General features: G+C 39.7%; 1 protein-coding gene across 3 annotated transcripts in view; it reads left to right on the top strand.

Moving 5' to 3' along the window:
- The window catches only part of hdlbpa (high density lipoprotein binding protein a), a 76,634-nt gene that overhangs the window by 15,191 nt on the left and 45,196 nt on the right, over positions 1 to 16,247 (top strand). For 2 of the 3 annotated variants that reach the window (XM_072573125.1, XM_072573123.1), the window contains exons 2-9: positions 3,122 to 3,197; positions 7,515 to 7,627; positions 8,685 to 8,839; positions 9,486 to 9,701; positions 10,292 to 10,498; positions 10,913 to 11,128; positions 11,855 to 12,061; positions 14,117 to 14,224. In XM_072573125.1, the coding sequence (XP_072429226.1) occupies positions 7,552 to 7,627; positions 8,685 to 8,839; positions 9,486 to 9,701; positions 10,292 to 10,498; positions 10,913 to 11,128; positions 11,855 to 12,061; positions 14,117 to 14,224 (1,185 nt within the window). In that variant the 5' untranslated portion in view covers positions 3,122 to 3,197; positions 7,515 to 7,551. Of the gene's footprint in view, positions 1 to 2,378; positions 2,399 to 3,121; positions 3,198 to 7,514; positions 7,628 to 8,684; positions 8,840 to 9,485; positions 9,702 to 10,291; positions 10,499 to 10,912; positions 11,129 to 11,854; positions 12,062 to 14,116; positions 14,225 to 16,247 lie in introns of those variants that run through there. The other variant, XM_072573124.1, reaches the window with a different exon arrangement.

Raw genomic sequence — 16,247 nt, 5'->3', positions numbered from 1 at the left:
ACTTATTGCCTAGCTTGAAGAGAACAAGATCGTTAGTATTGTTGGATGATGGGAACTAAGCGGTACAATAATTTTTAATAGCTGACCACTTTTTTTTGGTTAAATGACTCTTGGTAATGAAATGAAAATGGAGCTGTTTTCACTGACTGCTGCACATCGATTTTTTTTTGTCTCTTACAACTTGATGGTATTGACTTTGTGCTCTCAATAACTGCACTCCACTACCTCAACCATTCTTTGTTCTTTTCAGTAACCAGTTGTTGAATCTGTAAGCTACTTATCTTGATGTTGGTGCTGACTGACTAACCTGATTCTTGTCCAAATGTCTATTTATGTCAGCAAGGTTATCAGACATTGACCATGCATAAGTTAAAAACTTTTAATTTCTGTCATGCTCTGTATCTGGTTAATAGTGGCACTGGGAGCAAAGCCTGAATTTTGTGTCAAAGGAAAATCCTCAGTATTGTGTCTGGATGCAAGGACAGAAAGGAGTTTTAAGTGTGCAAAGTGGCATCTCTCGCAGTCCCTCAATACTGAAGCAAAGGCTTGAATTAGGTATTCAAATTGTGGATCAAGTTTTGAACTGCCAGCACTGATTGTCAACTCCTGTCTCTAAACTGTCAGTATAAATGCACTAACTCAAACTTATTTCTAGTACCTTCTACTCTGTCCCACTAAGCTTATTAGTTATGGTGCTATCTTCCTAAAAAATGTAAATGCTGCTGGCACAATCTGTGAAATCCCAGGATTAATCAGATGACCTCTCAACTGACATTTTAAACAGGTCATTGTGACAAGATGTTGAATAGTTAACTGCAAACCCACAGCTGCATGCTTTCAGTGGATTAATATTGGTTCTGCATCTTCCCTTGAGTGTTGGTGCTGACTGAGTCAGTGGCCTGCTGCAGTGAGTAACTCACTGCTGCCAACCTCCAGCATTAATCTCCTGTTTTTCTTGCATGTTGCACAGGGATTTAGGATCAGTTATTTGCTAAGACAATAAAGGTAATTTTAACTGGAAAAAGCACTGTCTGATGAAAGAGATTTTATTAACACAGCATAATGTGTACTAGGGTTATGAGTGAGACTGGCAAAACTGTTTTAACAGCTGCCTGAGAAAATCCAGTGTCTTCAGTTTTGCTGACTATATTGAACGTTCTTCAAAATGGTAAACCTTAGAACTTAACCAGGAACTAAGTTTTTTTTTCTATGAAGGATTTGGTAGGCTGCCTCTGAAAGATATTAGTAAAACAAACTACTGTAGCCGTTTGGGTTGTATGGGTCTGAAGTATATCAGTTTCTATTTTTGATAACAGAATGTGAGCGAATGTTGCATCAAACGGATGAATAGCAACACTTTTTTTTGAGTATCTGAAATAAAGGGAAACTATCTCTGAATAGAAAACCAGAATGAGCTGTGAAGTGCTATGTTGTGAATCAGTAGATGGTTCAAGAAGTTGTAATGTGTGTTAATGGCTACCTGTTCACCCTTTTGGACCCCTTTTTTAGCACTCTTTCAGATGAGACTACCTGACTCTCTATCTTCAGTGTGTTGAGTTTTCAAATGGGTGAGCTTGACTTTTTTTTTTCCCATGACATGGATTTATGCAAAAATAAAAGATTTAATCAGTGTATAGTTGGACTTTGAATTGACAACTTTTAGGTTACTCATTAGTATCATGTCCTATATAACTAGCCTTTGGGAGAGGACCCTGGAGTTAACCTGAGAGCATGTCCTTTAATTTGCCACTGATGACATGGAAACAATCTCAAAACCGGTGATTGCTATCTTCTGCTTTTCTGCCTTGTTGATAGATGTTAGCAGTAACTGATTCCCTAGTTCTGGAGCATTGCTGGATTGGGAGTTTTATAAAACCATTTGGGAGCTAGGTCTTCCTTTTTAGGTAAGAGCAAGTAATAGCCAGAAGTTGCTGCCTAGTTCAGTCCATGAGCTGGGTTCATATCCCTGAGTGTAAAGTGTCCTTGCTACAACAGTACGTGATAGTGTTATCATGCCTTTAGGTGCAGCATTGAAGTGCAAAAGTGTTCTCTAAGTGGATCAGATATGCCATGAGGATTCTTGGATGCATTTGTCAGATACCAATGTCTGTATACCTGATGTGCATATGACCCTTGCATGTGGATCATGCCTTGGTCCTTTAAGAGCAAGCAGTGTGCTGAAGTCATCTTGTACTTGCTGTGGTTTCCATTATCAAAAATCTTGCTATTTGTTTTCTTGTGAATGGTGTAAATAGGAAACAATTGCAGTTAATAAGGTCATTAATGACAAAATTCTGTTTTAATAGGCAACTGGCCACTGGTTGGCAGGAATCTCAACTCCGTGCCTGGGACTTGAAGGTGCAGCAATCTGTTCCTGCTGTTGAAATAAGCTTTGCAGGTCCTCTTGTTCTCTTGTCACATTTCCTGCCATAGCCTGCGTGGTTCCAGACCCTGAAATGTTAAATCTCAAGTCTTGCATAAGTTAAAGAACCACTCCAACAGATGAAAACTTTAAATGCTAATAAGCTAGAGCCGCATGTGTTTCTAAAGCTTGACTATTGCAGGGTTGTTGATGTTTCCAGGACAGGCAGTCCCCAGATTGCAAATGGGTTCTGTTTTGAGTCCGTTCACAAGTCTGGACACAATGTAGGGCAATATAGTACAAGAAATATTCACATGTCTGATTTTAAAATTGTTACCCTGTTTTGGGGGTGGGGTTGGGGTGCATTCGTAAGTGTGAGCATCTGTAAGTCTGACTGACTTTGAAATTTGGAATGGTGAATTACCTGTGGCATTAAATGTTTTCTCTCTCTTGTCGGCTAGTCATTGAATGTGTGGTTCTTTGCTATACTGTAGTATCATAGCATTAGAATATGGTTTCTTGCATAACTGCAAGTAGTTGCAGTATGTGAAACTTATAATGGAACAGGAAGTACTGTGGCCTTGGTAAATAAAATTAATTTGCATGGAGGCAAAGTTGAGATTTTTAAAGTTGCGCTCAGGTTATGGTGGCTTGGTCCCTTCGGAAGAGTTTTTTTTATTTGCTTCTATTTTAATAGCACTGGTTGCCAGAAACTGCTGTTTTTAATGAGGCCCTTTTTCCTAATTTGCTATCTTACAGATCAAAAAGCTGGCAGGCTGACGTGGGCAGGAATCCATTTATAGGACGGACTTTCCGGCAACTGACCATTTAGCTGGTGAGTCTTGGATTACTTTTTTTCCTTTTTATTCATTGATTTTTGTTTTCCATATAACAGTAATAGCACTTCACAAGGTGACTTTTTTAAAAAAACAATAAAACTATCTTGTGTAACAGACACAGTAGAAATACATTTCTTCCTACTTTGTGAACACATTGTCCTGCATTCCTCATGCTTAGTTGAATTTGACACTCCTCCCATAAGTTAAACTTTGTTACCCTTCAACAGATGATTTTGCCTTTTTTTCCCTCTGGCTTTCATTTCTTCTATAATCCACAGGCTTTATGGACCTTCACCAATGTTCCCTAACTTGTTTAATGGCCATGCATCATTTTTTAAATACCCTTTGGTCCAAGTCACAAGTATCGTGTGTAAATGCACACCCTTGGCTGTTTTAACCTTTAATGTTGTGCTGCCACTGTGTGTGTGTGTGTGTCCTTTTTTTGTCTATTCTGTCAGGTTTTTTTTTCTACTTTATGCCAGTGAATAAACGAAAATTGACCCACTGACTTGAAGTGACAAGAAATTAGGCTTAAAAAAAAGGATTCATGGGACAAAGTTACAAAATTTGTTGAATAAAAATTACCCTTGCAAATATTTTTCAGCAGCAGCATTGTATACTTGCAGTTAACTGTTATCCAGCTCTCCCAGCTACTGCATTTCTCAAGTAAACTGACACTTCTTGCCAATTTATTAAGAACTTAAATAACAGTCACCTTTTTCAGTGGTCAGACAGCACATTTTCAAAAATCAAACAGGTTGCACAATTGCAGAAATGTTTGTTTTAAATTGACCCAATTTTTCAAAAACTAGTTTTTTGATATTTCCTCATTTAAAGCAAAATAATCAGGGTGATTTGTTAGTAAATTATAGAATCCTTTATAGTGTGGAAGCAAGTCACTTGGCCTATTGATCCACACCAACAGTCAGCAGAGCATCCTACCTAGACCCACACCTCTACCCTATCCCTGTATCTCTCATGGCTAATCCACCTCGCCTGAACAATGACCAATCCACCCAACTTGAGCACCCAGAGGAAGCACCCCCCCACCACCACCACCACCACCACAGGCATTGGGAAACGTGCAGACTTCACACAGCCTGAGGATGGAATTAAACCCTGGTCCCAATTGGGTTCTGGCTCTGTTACTCAGCAGTGTGAACTACTGAGCCACCATGCAGTCCAAGTGAAAATGCTAACTTTTTTTTCTCAATAGCCAGACTGAAGGTTGTGGTGGCAGTCTGGTCTTCAGTTGTGGTCTTTCTTTGAAGCCTTACAGTGCTGGAGAAGTGACATTTTTTGATTTTTAACCAGTTTTTTTTTCTTGTTTTTGTGTTCCCTCTTGCTGAAAAGCAAAAATTGTGCTTTTGTAAATACCTTAGTCTGTCTTTCATTGTAATTGGTGGGAGAACAAGATAGTTTCCCCCATTGGTTGATCTAGCATATGTAATAGATTCGGTTGTTACCACAGTGGATTTTCTTTAAACCAGGATGTTACTTTGGAACAGGTTTGTTGCCCTGGTTATATGTTCAGCTATGTTGGAGTTCTTGATCAGTCATTGTTCGTTTTATTGTTAAGCAATCCATCAATGGTTGGATATTTTCAGGAATTGAGGGTGAGATTTTTTTTTGTCCTCTACATCTTTTGTGTTTTGAGGTTTTTCATCAATCTAGTCAGCAGACTTGGTCTCTACCATAAAACCATTTTCTGTGACTTAACCCATCAGAGGGCAGTAACAATCCTAAGTTTTCATGCTTCCTCTTTGTCTGCAGATGATGCGTTTCTATTTTACTTGATGGATATTGTTACTAACTACATTATATAGCCACTACCAGTTGCCTTATGTTTCAAGGTTCCTGCTGTACTCTTGTATTTACTTAGCTCCACTGACTGGCAGTCTCCATGTAAAAGTTTCTCTTTTTTGGTAACTTAGGCTGTGTGCAGTAAGTTAGGGGAGGATGGGTGTAGAGTGAGGGAGCAGCTGTGCCTAGGAAAAAGGAAAAGCATAGCTGCATGTGGGAAGGTGGCATGGAAGGAGGGGTGGCTTCACGTGTACAGGAGGAGACTAGTTGCTCTCAAGCAAAGTTTTATGGCAGGGTTGGCTGACTGCAGGCAGAGGCTGTGTATGGGGATTGTGCACGAGAGTAGAGAAGAGGCCACAAAGGGCAGAGAGAGATCAGCTTTGGACCTGTTAACGAAGGGATGTTCAGCTAGCTACAGACTTGTAAATTTGACTTCACTGAAGTCATAAATTCATTGCCTCAATATTCTTGGCAATTTGTCAGGCGATTATCCTTTTATCTCACTGACCAATTTGGTTAATATCTCCCACATGTTTGTCGTCTTTTTCAGCTCTGACTTTGAAGTCCCCAGGTTGGATCCATCTAGCGTCTTCCTGAGGCTGGTGTAAAATTCATTGTTCAGCTAGTCTGTAGTTTCCGGTTTGGAATGTACAGAAACTGTAGAACACTGGTTCTGGGCAAGAGTGAGCTCAAAGTCATATTGCCTTTGTTTATCCTGCAAGGGGCAAGTCTCTGAGATGGCCAACTGATTTGCTTTTTAACAGCAAAGCCAACTCCAACCTTCTGATTTGCTTTTGCAGAAGAAACTTGTAACTACCACCTTTTTTTATTTCTTATGCTGCTTACCAGGTCTCGCTTAGGGTCGCAGTATCAAGATGCCCCAAGATCCTCAGCAATGGCAGCAGTACGCCATTCCAGTCAGCTGTTGTTTCAGTATTCCAGGCTCTGAAGTGTAATTTTGCAGGATGGAAGATGCCTGTATGTGAATCATTTTAACATGGTTAAAAGTCACACAACACCTGGTTATAGTCCAATTGTTTTAATTGGAAGCACTAGCTTTCGGACTGCTGCTCCTTCAAGTGGTGAGACTTTTTTAACTCCGTACACCCCAGTCTAACACCAGCATCTCCAAGTCATGGCTGACTTTTAACATGGCCTGACAGTCGCACAGCACATGACGGCATATAGGCTTGACAGAACAAGGCCTTGGTCCAAGGGCAAGAATGTCCAAGATGATTGGAGGACCAGGCTTCACTGAGAAGGTATTGATGGGTGTATTGCTGTGTTGCACAGGCAGCATTAATTTTCAGAATTATTTTGCAACTTGTGCTCAAAGTTTATGCACCCAGCAGGACAGCAGATTTTGCTGCAGAGTTCTAGCATTGTCTTTTAGTCACTTGAGAAAGAGGGTGTTAAAAAAATCAGAACCTGAACCCAGCATGGAGTTCATGATCTATAGAGCAATACTGATATCCATCCTCCATATGGCTCAAATGAATTGTGTACAGCAGATTCCTCAACTCAAGAGAAGTACCAGCATTGCTATCTCTGCAAGGTGCTGTAAATCCATTAATCTGATAAACACTCGCCTGAGAGTTCTTTATTGAGCCAATAACCCCAGCATTGACCAAGCTTGATCAGCGCTGCTGGGTTGGCCATCTCATCTGTGTGCCTAAAATGAGACTCCCAAAATAAGCTACTCCAAGCTTTGACAGGGCAAGTGTACAACAAAGACAAAGGAAATGCTTCAGAAACATCCTCAAAGGCCTCTTTCAAGAATGTGACCATTATCCTTTCTTTCTGGATCAGTTATCACCGGTATTGGTTTGGACACTAGATCTCATCTTAGTTCAGATGAAATGTTTTGTTTGTCATTGACTAGATATGTAACAAAGGATGCCAGTTTTGCCCAGTCTTGAGGAACCACATTCCACTGATTTTTCAACAGACTAAGCAAAATAAGTCACAATAGAATTTAAAGTATGGAAGCAGGCCACTTGGCCCAACCTGACCAGTGATTTTTTTTTATATATGCTCTGCTTGAGTTTCCAACAGCCTTTTCTTAAAATTGCCCTGGTTTGGGCTCTTACTGGATCTAAATGTTTTCGCTCATTTCTTGCCTTTTTATGAGCTTCTCTTTATAATTTTAAAGATTTCTGAGGTCACCCTTCCACTTGCTTCCAAGAAAAGAATGTTGCTGGTTCAAGTCCTCTGTTAATAGTTACACCTTTTTTTTTTGCTTTGGCAGCTGTACCTTTTTTGGTTTTGCTTTTACCCCTTCCCCAGTTCCTGTATGTTATAATGCTTTAACATTGGAAGATCAGAATACAACAAGTGTGATTGAAACAAAGGCTGTGTGTAATTTTTGAAATTTCTGGAGGAATAGATATAAGATGTAGTCAAACCAATGTTTTGCACATTTTGATTCTTCAGTAGTCTGCATTTAATGATTTTGTGTTCTAATGGTGAAATGTGAGAGGTATCTGTATTATGCCATGTTTGTCTGTCAGTGGCATACCCGGACCTCGTGTACGTGGGATATCGACAATGAGCTCCGTAGCTGTACTGACACCTGAAAGCTTCGCCGAGCACAGGAGTGGCCTCAATGAACAGCAAGCGAAAGGTCAGTGAACAGTTCTGCAACATACATCCAAACAGTAAGAGCTGCTAGCGTTGCACTACTTCCTCTCCATGTCCTCCTTTTGAGGCTGTGTGCTCTTGTCTTAAATCACTGATTTAATTCGAAGAATTTGTTTACAGCATGTTGAGAGTTCCAATCCCAAGGCTGTTTGTCACTTGGGTTTCTTGCCCAGGAACTTGACACACTTTGCATCTCAAGGGAGAGCACTTTTAAGACCGTGCATTAGACTAGCTTTTCAGTTCTAAATTGTTAATTGATTTTGTTTTACTGTTTCCCGTTATTGTTTCAAGGGGATGTCTAGCCTTGACTGTTCCAGATTCTGTCCCCTCAGCTCCAGTGCAGTGTTAATGACTATGTTTCTTCTACTTTCCCCACCTCCCACTCCCCAAAAGTTATGGGATGTGGTATGGTGATCTCACGCTCTTGTAATATGCAGGTATTGTGTTTTTTATTTTATGCTTACAATAAATAGTAACTCCATTATTGCATTTCACATGCAGACTGAGAGCGATTTTTCTCATCTTGTTGTAACACTGTCTCCCAGATACTCTTGTATTCTACTCCTCCTCCCCACCACCACCACCACCAGAGTCAGAAAGATCTGCTGGCTTGGAGCTTGTTTCACTGGCTCCAGGTAATGCACAACAGTGATTTGAAGATGTGGATTGTGGATACCATTGATGGCAGACAAATTGCTTCATGGTTCTGGAATTGGGAGTAGGCTGACATGATGTCAACAGATGAGACTAGATTCCCCTTTTTTTGCCCACCCCATTCCCTCCACTTTGCTTCATAATTCATGTTTGTAAGTGTTGGGCACTTTTTTGAAGGTTCAAGGCTTATAGCGACAAACCTGTCACAGTTTTGGCTTAAAAATGTATCCCATCAATTACTTTCTCAACAAATAATCACAGCTGTAGATAGTGCAGTCCAGTTGCAATTCTCTCTTCCCTGCAAATTGCTTACTATTTGTCACTCTTCTGATGTTGATGAGTGTGCTAATGACTCCAGCCAAAACAATTTCTTGTTCTTCCTACAGCAAGTGTTGGTTCTGAAGATGAGACCGATCTGGTACCAACTTATAAGGAAGCGTTTCCTCCTCTCCCTGAAAAAGCTACTCCTGGAGAGACGACAACAGAACCTTCTGGAGCATGGACCAAAATCCGACCACTTAAATCTTCTCTCATCACCCAGGTATGACTTGCTGAATAAACCTTTGTTTTTTTTTAAATCAAAGCCCACACTTGAGGGTAGAGAGTACCGATGAATTCTTAATTCTGGGAGCAGCTTTGTAAGTACAACTTTTGCTTCAAATTTAGCTTGCAGCAAAACATGTTAAAACATTGCAAATTTTTTAACAACAAACCTTAAATGTGTCCTTTTCAATTCTGCAAATGTTTCTCAGATTTTCCGTTTAGATATACTAAGGACATTATAATTGAAGAAAATACTGGAGATGAACAGCTGGTCAGTTGATTTTGAGGAGGAAAAGAAACTGGCAAATTAAGTTTCTGGTACAAAAACCTGAGCAATACAATTAGAAAAACTTGGCAGAACACAGAACAACCTCTGTTACCCGAACAGGATGTTCAAGTCCTGATGCTTGGGTAAACTAATCAGAACATTTGATTATCCAAACACAATATTCCCTGCATGTGGCGTTTGGATAATCTAGGTTGCCCTGTTTGCTTTCAAAAACAGAAATGCACAGAGGAATCTTTTTTAATAGATTGTGTAGTCTTTCTGTTAAATAATGGACAGGAAACTGTAAAAGAGATCAATGGTGTGTAAATAGCAAAGGAATTGAGATAAAGTGAACTTCTCTCTCTCCTCTTACCAGGTTTTTCATGTACCATTAGAAGAGCGCAAGTACAAAGAAATAACCCAGTTTGGAGAAGGAGATCAAGCTAAGATCTGTCTGGATATCATGCAGAAGACTGGTGCACACATTGAACTCTCATTGGCTAAGGACCAAGGGCTTTCCATCATGGTTTCTGGCAAGCTTGAGGCTGTCATGAAAGCGAGGAAGGAGATTGTTGCTAAGCTGCAGACTCAGGTAATCAGTGGTGGACAGACTAGGTATCCAAAATTTAACATGCTTGCCTCAATACACGAAATGGTTAAAGTGCTAGATTGATTAAAAATATACAGTGAGAATATATTATGCAAGTCAAAAAAATTGATTAGTCACTCGGATTTCATGTATAAGTTTGGATAACTGTTTGAAGTGTAGTTGTGGGTCTAGAGATCTGATTTCTTGTGCTGCATACAGAACCTCATGTGCGCATGCTTCCTCGTACTATAGGAGGAGCCTTACATTCTCTAAGATGTACCTTCATAGTTGGAGGTGATTCTCTTGCGCGCTATTGGTAAAGGGGAAAGAAAACAATATCAATTTTTTGTTTAAAATTCCTGTGTTTTGTTTATGCTATCTGTTAGCATAGTCTCAACAATTCATGCTATTTTGCATGAAAATAGCTTTGTATTCTGATCTTTAACTCCAAGTTTATTTAACTTGGTTGATGGTAGTGTTTGTGATACCTCTGAAATCTTGTCATGGTTGATGGCATGTTTATTTCCTGAAGTGTGGTCTGTGTTTATGCTTAGTGCTAAGCTGTTATCTGTTTGTTTGCCTAATGGTCCTAGGCTTCAGCAACAGTAGCCATCCCCAAAGAACACCACCGTTTTGTGATTGGAAAGAGTGGAGAGAAACTGCAGGAGTTGGAATTGAAAACCGCGACCAAGATCCAGATTCCTCGGCCTGAAGATCCCAGCAACCAGATCAAAATAACTGGCACTAAAGAAGGCATTGAAAAAGCACGGCATGAAATCTTGCTGATATCTGCTGAACAGGTATGCACTTAATGATTTAAGGTTGCTGGAGCTTTTCCAGCATCATTTGTTTCTGACAGCATCCAACGTTCTGAGTTTTTATTAAATACACAGCCCTAGCTTAACACTGTCATATAATGTACCCCTGTGCTTCTTGATTTTAGCCAAGCTGCACCTGTTTTATTAAAGACTTCTCAACAACCTCTTGACTTCCTCTCCTTTGGAAAGTTGATATTTTGAAGCTAAGTGTACAACTCGCATAGTGAAGCCAGATACCGGATGGATCATCTGGTAAAATGACACAGAATAAAAGCAGCAGTGATGCCACAAATGAGATTAGGTTTACACAAAAGACTGACTTTCTGCTTGGTAATGCTGTTTTAAAGGCAGGAAAGCTTTAAGTTTGAATCAAAATGTTCTCCCTCTTTGTCACAGGACAAACGTGCAGTTGAGAGGATCAATATTGAGAAAGTCTATCACCCATTCATTGCTGGCCCCTTCAATAAGACTGCTGGGGAGATGATGCAGGAGACGGGAACGCGGATTAATATCCCGCCTCCAAGTGTCTTGAAGAATGAGATTGTTATCACCGGTGAGAAAGAACAAGTTGCACAGGCTGTCTCGCGCATCAAGAGGATCTATGAAGATAAGGTAAAGGGCATATAAAAACAATACCTTTTCACTATATATATATAAAATGTTCATTTCAAACCTGATTGGCATTTGCCACTGATGGATACACAATAAAGCATGTGACTAATTGGTATAGACTGTAACTCATTGCAGTGTGTTAGTAGCACAACAGTGCAGTATGAAGTTTCTACTTGTGTTTCCATGAACTTCTGCACCTATTTATGATTAATCATGGAGGAAAGTTTGTATTAGTGGAGGGATAATTACCTGGGAGTCTGCTATTTTCCTCAAAGAACAGCTGAAACGGAGATGAAATTAAACTGGTATGAAGATTGGAGTCCAATATTAATTGAGAATCTACTTGTTAAACTTGTGTGGGGTTATGGTCAAACACTTTGGAGTTATCATTCAGGCTGATGACACCACTTTAATCAACCTGAAGTGTTGATCTCCTTTTTGACCACAGATGTTACCTTCTTGTAGAATGTTCAGTTTTCTTATGTAGTTGAAACCAAATGCCAAAACCGATGTAGTCATGTCACTGAATAATGATTCAAAAAGAAAATTTATAGTCCTTTTTTAACTTTCCCTCTTTTCCTGTCTGGTTCTGGTGCCACCTCAACTAAAATTGGGTAAGTTGGCCCACTGTAGAGATGTAACCTAGATTTTCCTGTACCACACCAGTCTTGTAGTTACAGGGCAACCTTTAAACTAATTACTAGTTTTTAAATCTTTTGCATCTAGAAAAAGAAAACCACAACGATCGCAGTAGAGGTGAAGAAATCCCAACACAAGTATGTTATTGGACCCAAAGGCAACTCGCTGCAGGAGATTTTGGAACGGACTGGAGTCTCTGTCGAAATCCCACCCTCGGATAGCAATTCTGAAACTGTCATCCTTCGTGGTGAGCCTGACAAACTGGGGCAGGCTTTGACTGAAGTCTATGCTAAAGTAGGTTATATCATCGCCTGATTATTGCAATCGTATATGATTTAAATTATGCACAGATTATGAATTTTATTCTGGTGATGCATTTTGCCTGACTTAGATAACTTCTGTGTTCTAATTGTTTTCTGTAAATGCTCTTTGACTGTTGTGTGCTATTATCAGAGTTGGTTCTCAACACCTGTTTGTATAATAGCATAACCTGGCGATGGTAACAGTAGCATCCTCTCTTTTTTGATCTGGATTGCCTTCGTGCCAGTCACCTTTTGCTTTCAGGGATTTAACCCTGTCTCTTCAAAGGCAGAGCAAGTTTAAGTTGGAACGTAAATGTCGAACTGCCTTGTGCCTTAGCTGGCCAGCATGTGGAACAAAGTGCAAATCCACTTGTTCTGGCAATACAACTTGTAAGATTTAAAATAACACTTTACCTCACTTTATTAGGTGGTCATGCTTGACTCGTAAGCTGTTTCAGGCTGTACTCTGCATAATTCCTTCAAAGAGCTATGATGAGCTCAGTAATAACGTTTTTAATATTTACTGTATGTACTACCCTCCACCCTCTGGGAGCATTATCTGGAATCCCAAAACAGCACTTGTATTCTCCTTGATGCCCAGCTGTCTATTTGTTCTCAGGAGTTGTCCCAAGCAATGGTATTTTAACTGTGATGCTGCAATGCAAGTAGATTGGTGTGTGTAGGGAGAGGGGTTTGGGGTTGGGGTATGGAGACCTGATCATGGACAATCTCCATGTTTCTGCCATCTTTTTCTGTTCCTTCTTTGACTTCATCTTGCTCCTAAAATGTTTACTTGCTCAGTGTGTGTATTCCTCTTTTTTTTTTTTCTTTTGTTCTTGTTGAATGTCAGTTTACATTTTACCCACCCAAAGAGTTTAGTACCTAATTCAAGCTTTACTCTTATTGGTAACTCTAATACCCCCCCTTTCTGGATCAGAAACAAACATTTACATGTAGTAAGTGTATCTGTATCAAAATTAGCAGAAAAAAGGACAAGCAATAACCAGTTGACCTATCCAAACATTAATGCAGACTGTACTGTCGACTCCTTCCTGCCCTACAAGGTACTAATGCAAGTTCCAAAAATATGTAGTAACTGTTGATGATGATCAGCACCAACCCATTAACCCTCAGTTGTTCTGCTCCCTGTCAGTCTTTTTAGTGAATTTACACTCCCCAGATGGCACGAAGATTGGTTTTTTTAAGTAGTTTTCTTCTCCTCTGCTGGTGCCCCTTTTGACTCTCTAGTAGCATATCCACCTGACTGAATTTTTTTTTTGAACATTTTAACAGTGACCATAATCCTCTTCAAATGAATTCACAATGTTCCAGATGTGTGGGCATTCCCAGTGTTCTTATTTTTAAAGAGAAAATTCATATTTTGGGTGGAGCTGAAGCCATGATGAAGGTTTACACTCTGATTTCAATTTCCTTGAGAAAATAAGGTTTAAATTCCCTTGCCTTCCAGAACTTCAGGTTTGTTTTTTGTTTTGTAAGTCCAGATTAAAAAATTTGTTTGTGCTTCTGTAAGTTGTATGTATTTCTGTTCTCACCTTGAAAAGGGAGACATTGTCAAAGCTTCTCATCTCACACACATCAGGATAAATACAAAATTTGCCAGTTTCAAATCATAATTTTATAGAACAGAAGTTGTTTTTTTTTTCTACAGCCATCCATTGACTTCCCAACCAGCCAGCACCTCTTTTTTTTTTCCTGTGATTGATTTAATTTTGGTTATTTGAAACGCATTTTTGTATTTGTCCTGATGCAACATGAAACTTGGACAATGAATCTTTCTTTTGCATCAGTACTTGAATCTGTACTATAGAGTGACAGTTTGTTTAACTTGTATAAAACTACACAATTGAGTGCTAGTGATTTTTTTTTTGTAGTGAATAGTGGTACCACAAAATGCGAACTGCTCTTTTATATGCCAGAATAGCAAATGATACAATACTACTTTAGTAACTTTTCAAGACCATACATTGTGTTTTATTGAGATGGTTAACCAGTTACTTTTTTTCTCCCTATCTCACCCATTTTCAAGGCTAATAGCTTTACAGTCGCAAGTGTCAACGCTCCATCCTGGCTCCATCGCTTCATCATTGGAAAGAAAGGGCAGAACTTGAGTCGCATAACACAGCAAATGCCAAAGGTACGAGAAGCTCTGCTTCACTATTTTGTAGATTTTCCAAGAATGTGGCCAATTTGGCTTAAATGTTTATGGGCCCTTAACTGTGTTTAGGTATCTCTTTGGATCTATTCCTCCCTTGGCTCTGTCCTGTAACAGAGAAAGGGTCATTGTTTTGTCCCTTAGCTTCTACTCTGCAATGGGGGGTAGGGATTGGTGCTGGGTTGACTGCTGTTGGTCATTTATATAAATGATTTGAATAAGCAATTAGGAAGCATGGTGAGCAGTTTTGCCAATGTCTACTCAGCACTATTTTGGTTTCAGTGAAGGTTATCTGAGGTCAACAGGATCTCGATCAGCTGGCTCAGTGAGCTGAGGAGCAGCAGATGGAGTTTAATTTAAGTAAATGCAAATTATTGTATCCTTGGCAAGGCAAACCAAGGTAGGACTTGCACAGTTAATGATAGGGCCCTGGGACTTGGTACTGAGCAGAGAAACCCAGGTGTTAAGATACACTTTCTTGAAAGTGATGTCATTGATAGCCAGGGTGCTGAAGATGACATTTTGGCATGCATGTGTTCATTGGTTAGAGCATTGCGTGTAGGAATTGGGTTGTCATGTGCAATTACAAAAGGACATTGGTAAGGCCACTCAAGGCCTACAGTTCTGGTTGCCTTCCTTTACAAAGGTGGTTATTAAATTTGGAAAAAGGTGCAGAAAAGACTTCCAGTGGATGTTATCAGACTGGAGGGTATGCATCATAAGGAGAAGCTTGATAGGCTGAGACTTTTTGCCCTGAAGCGTCGGTGGTTGATGGGTGACCTCGGAGGTTTTTAAAAGACATTCGGACATTTACATGGATAGGGAAGGTTGAGGGATATAGGCCAAATGCAGGCAAATGGGACTTGTTCAGTCTATGAAACCTCAGAGTTGGACCACAGGATCTGTTTCTGGACTGTATTCTGACTCTAGTTAATGTCCTGCCATAACCCCCCTCCCTCATACTGAGGAGGCTTGGTGTTCTGTTCCTTGTCTAGCTGTGGGATCATGTTCAAATAACTGAAATCTATGAAGCAAAACTAGCATCTTGTTTCAGCCATCACAGTACAAGTTTGATATGGCAATAGAATCCCAAAACAGTGTTCTTGCAAGAGCCCCTTTTTATATGCAGCTCTTATATGTTGTTAAAATCTCATAACAATGGTGTTAGTTTTTTTAAACACAAAGGAATGAAGGGCTTCTGTCCTGGGTGACGTGATAGGTTAAAGCGTGCTGGTTGCTACATCTGATGGAATCTGTCTGGCCTGCTTGCATAATTAGGAAGTGTTAGCCTGTTTGTCTTTTAAGTTAGTAAATATTAATAAAAATGCTAGGCCTATATGCTTTAAGTAACTTTAAAATTTTAAAGAATAAATAATATTAAACTAATTAACTGGGTTTGGAGATTTATTTACTATTTGCTGGTATGAGTTTCCTTCGTTCATCCAATTTCATGCGAGCGCTGCTTTCAGTTTCTTAAAAGTATAATGGCCCAGTTAAAAGGTATCTAACGTTTACTTTGTAACTGAATCTATTCTGGTCCAGGAGAACGTTGCTAAGGGCTGATTTTTAATATAATGTTTCGTGGAGACTTGATGGGGATGATATTAGTCTGCATGTAGAAGTAAACACCGCTTGTAGCAGGGCTGACAAAGTGTGGGCATAGTGATTTGGTTTAAAAGGGTTGGTTTTTTAAATTTTGGATACTACAGAACTGCAGTTTTATAAATGAAATGAAACAATGTTCTAGTAAATAATGAATTAGTGAAAGGTTATGAATGAACAGGAGCCTGGTATTAATGTATATCGTGAGCTGTGACTAAGTTGGTCTATAAAACTATCTTAACACAATACCTCTGCCAATGGGACTAGCTCAGTTTAGGAGATGTGCTTGACATGGGTGAGTTGAATTGAAGGGTCTGTTTCCATGTTGTATGATTCTGACTTTCGTTGATATCCCATCCTAACCCCCGCCCCCATGCTGAAGAAGCTTTGTGTTCTGTTCCGT

This window comes from Chiloscyllium punctatum, chromosome 6 (genome assembly GCF_047496795.1).
Source record: "Chiloscyllium punctatum isolate Juve2018m chromosome 6, sChiPun1.3, whole genome shotgun sequence".
NCBI lineage: Eukaryota > Metazoa > Chordata > Chondrichthyes > Orectolobiformes > Hemiscylliidae > Chiloscyllium > Chiloscyllium punctatum.
The sequence above is the reverse complement of the archived record's forward strand: the minus strand, read 5'-3'. Positions and strand labels throughout refer to the sequence as shown.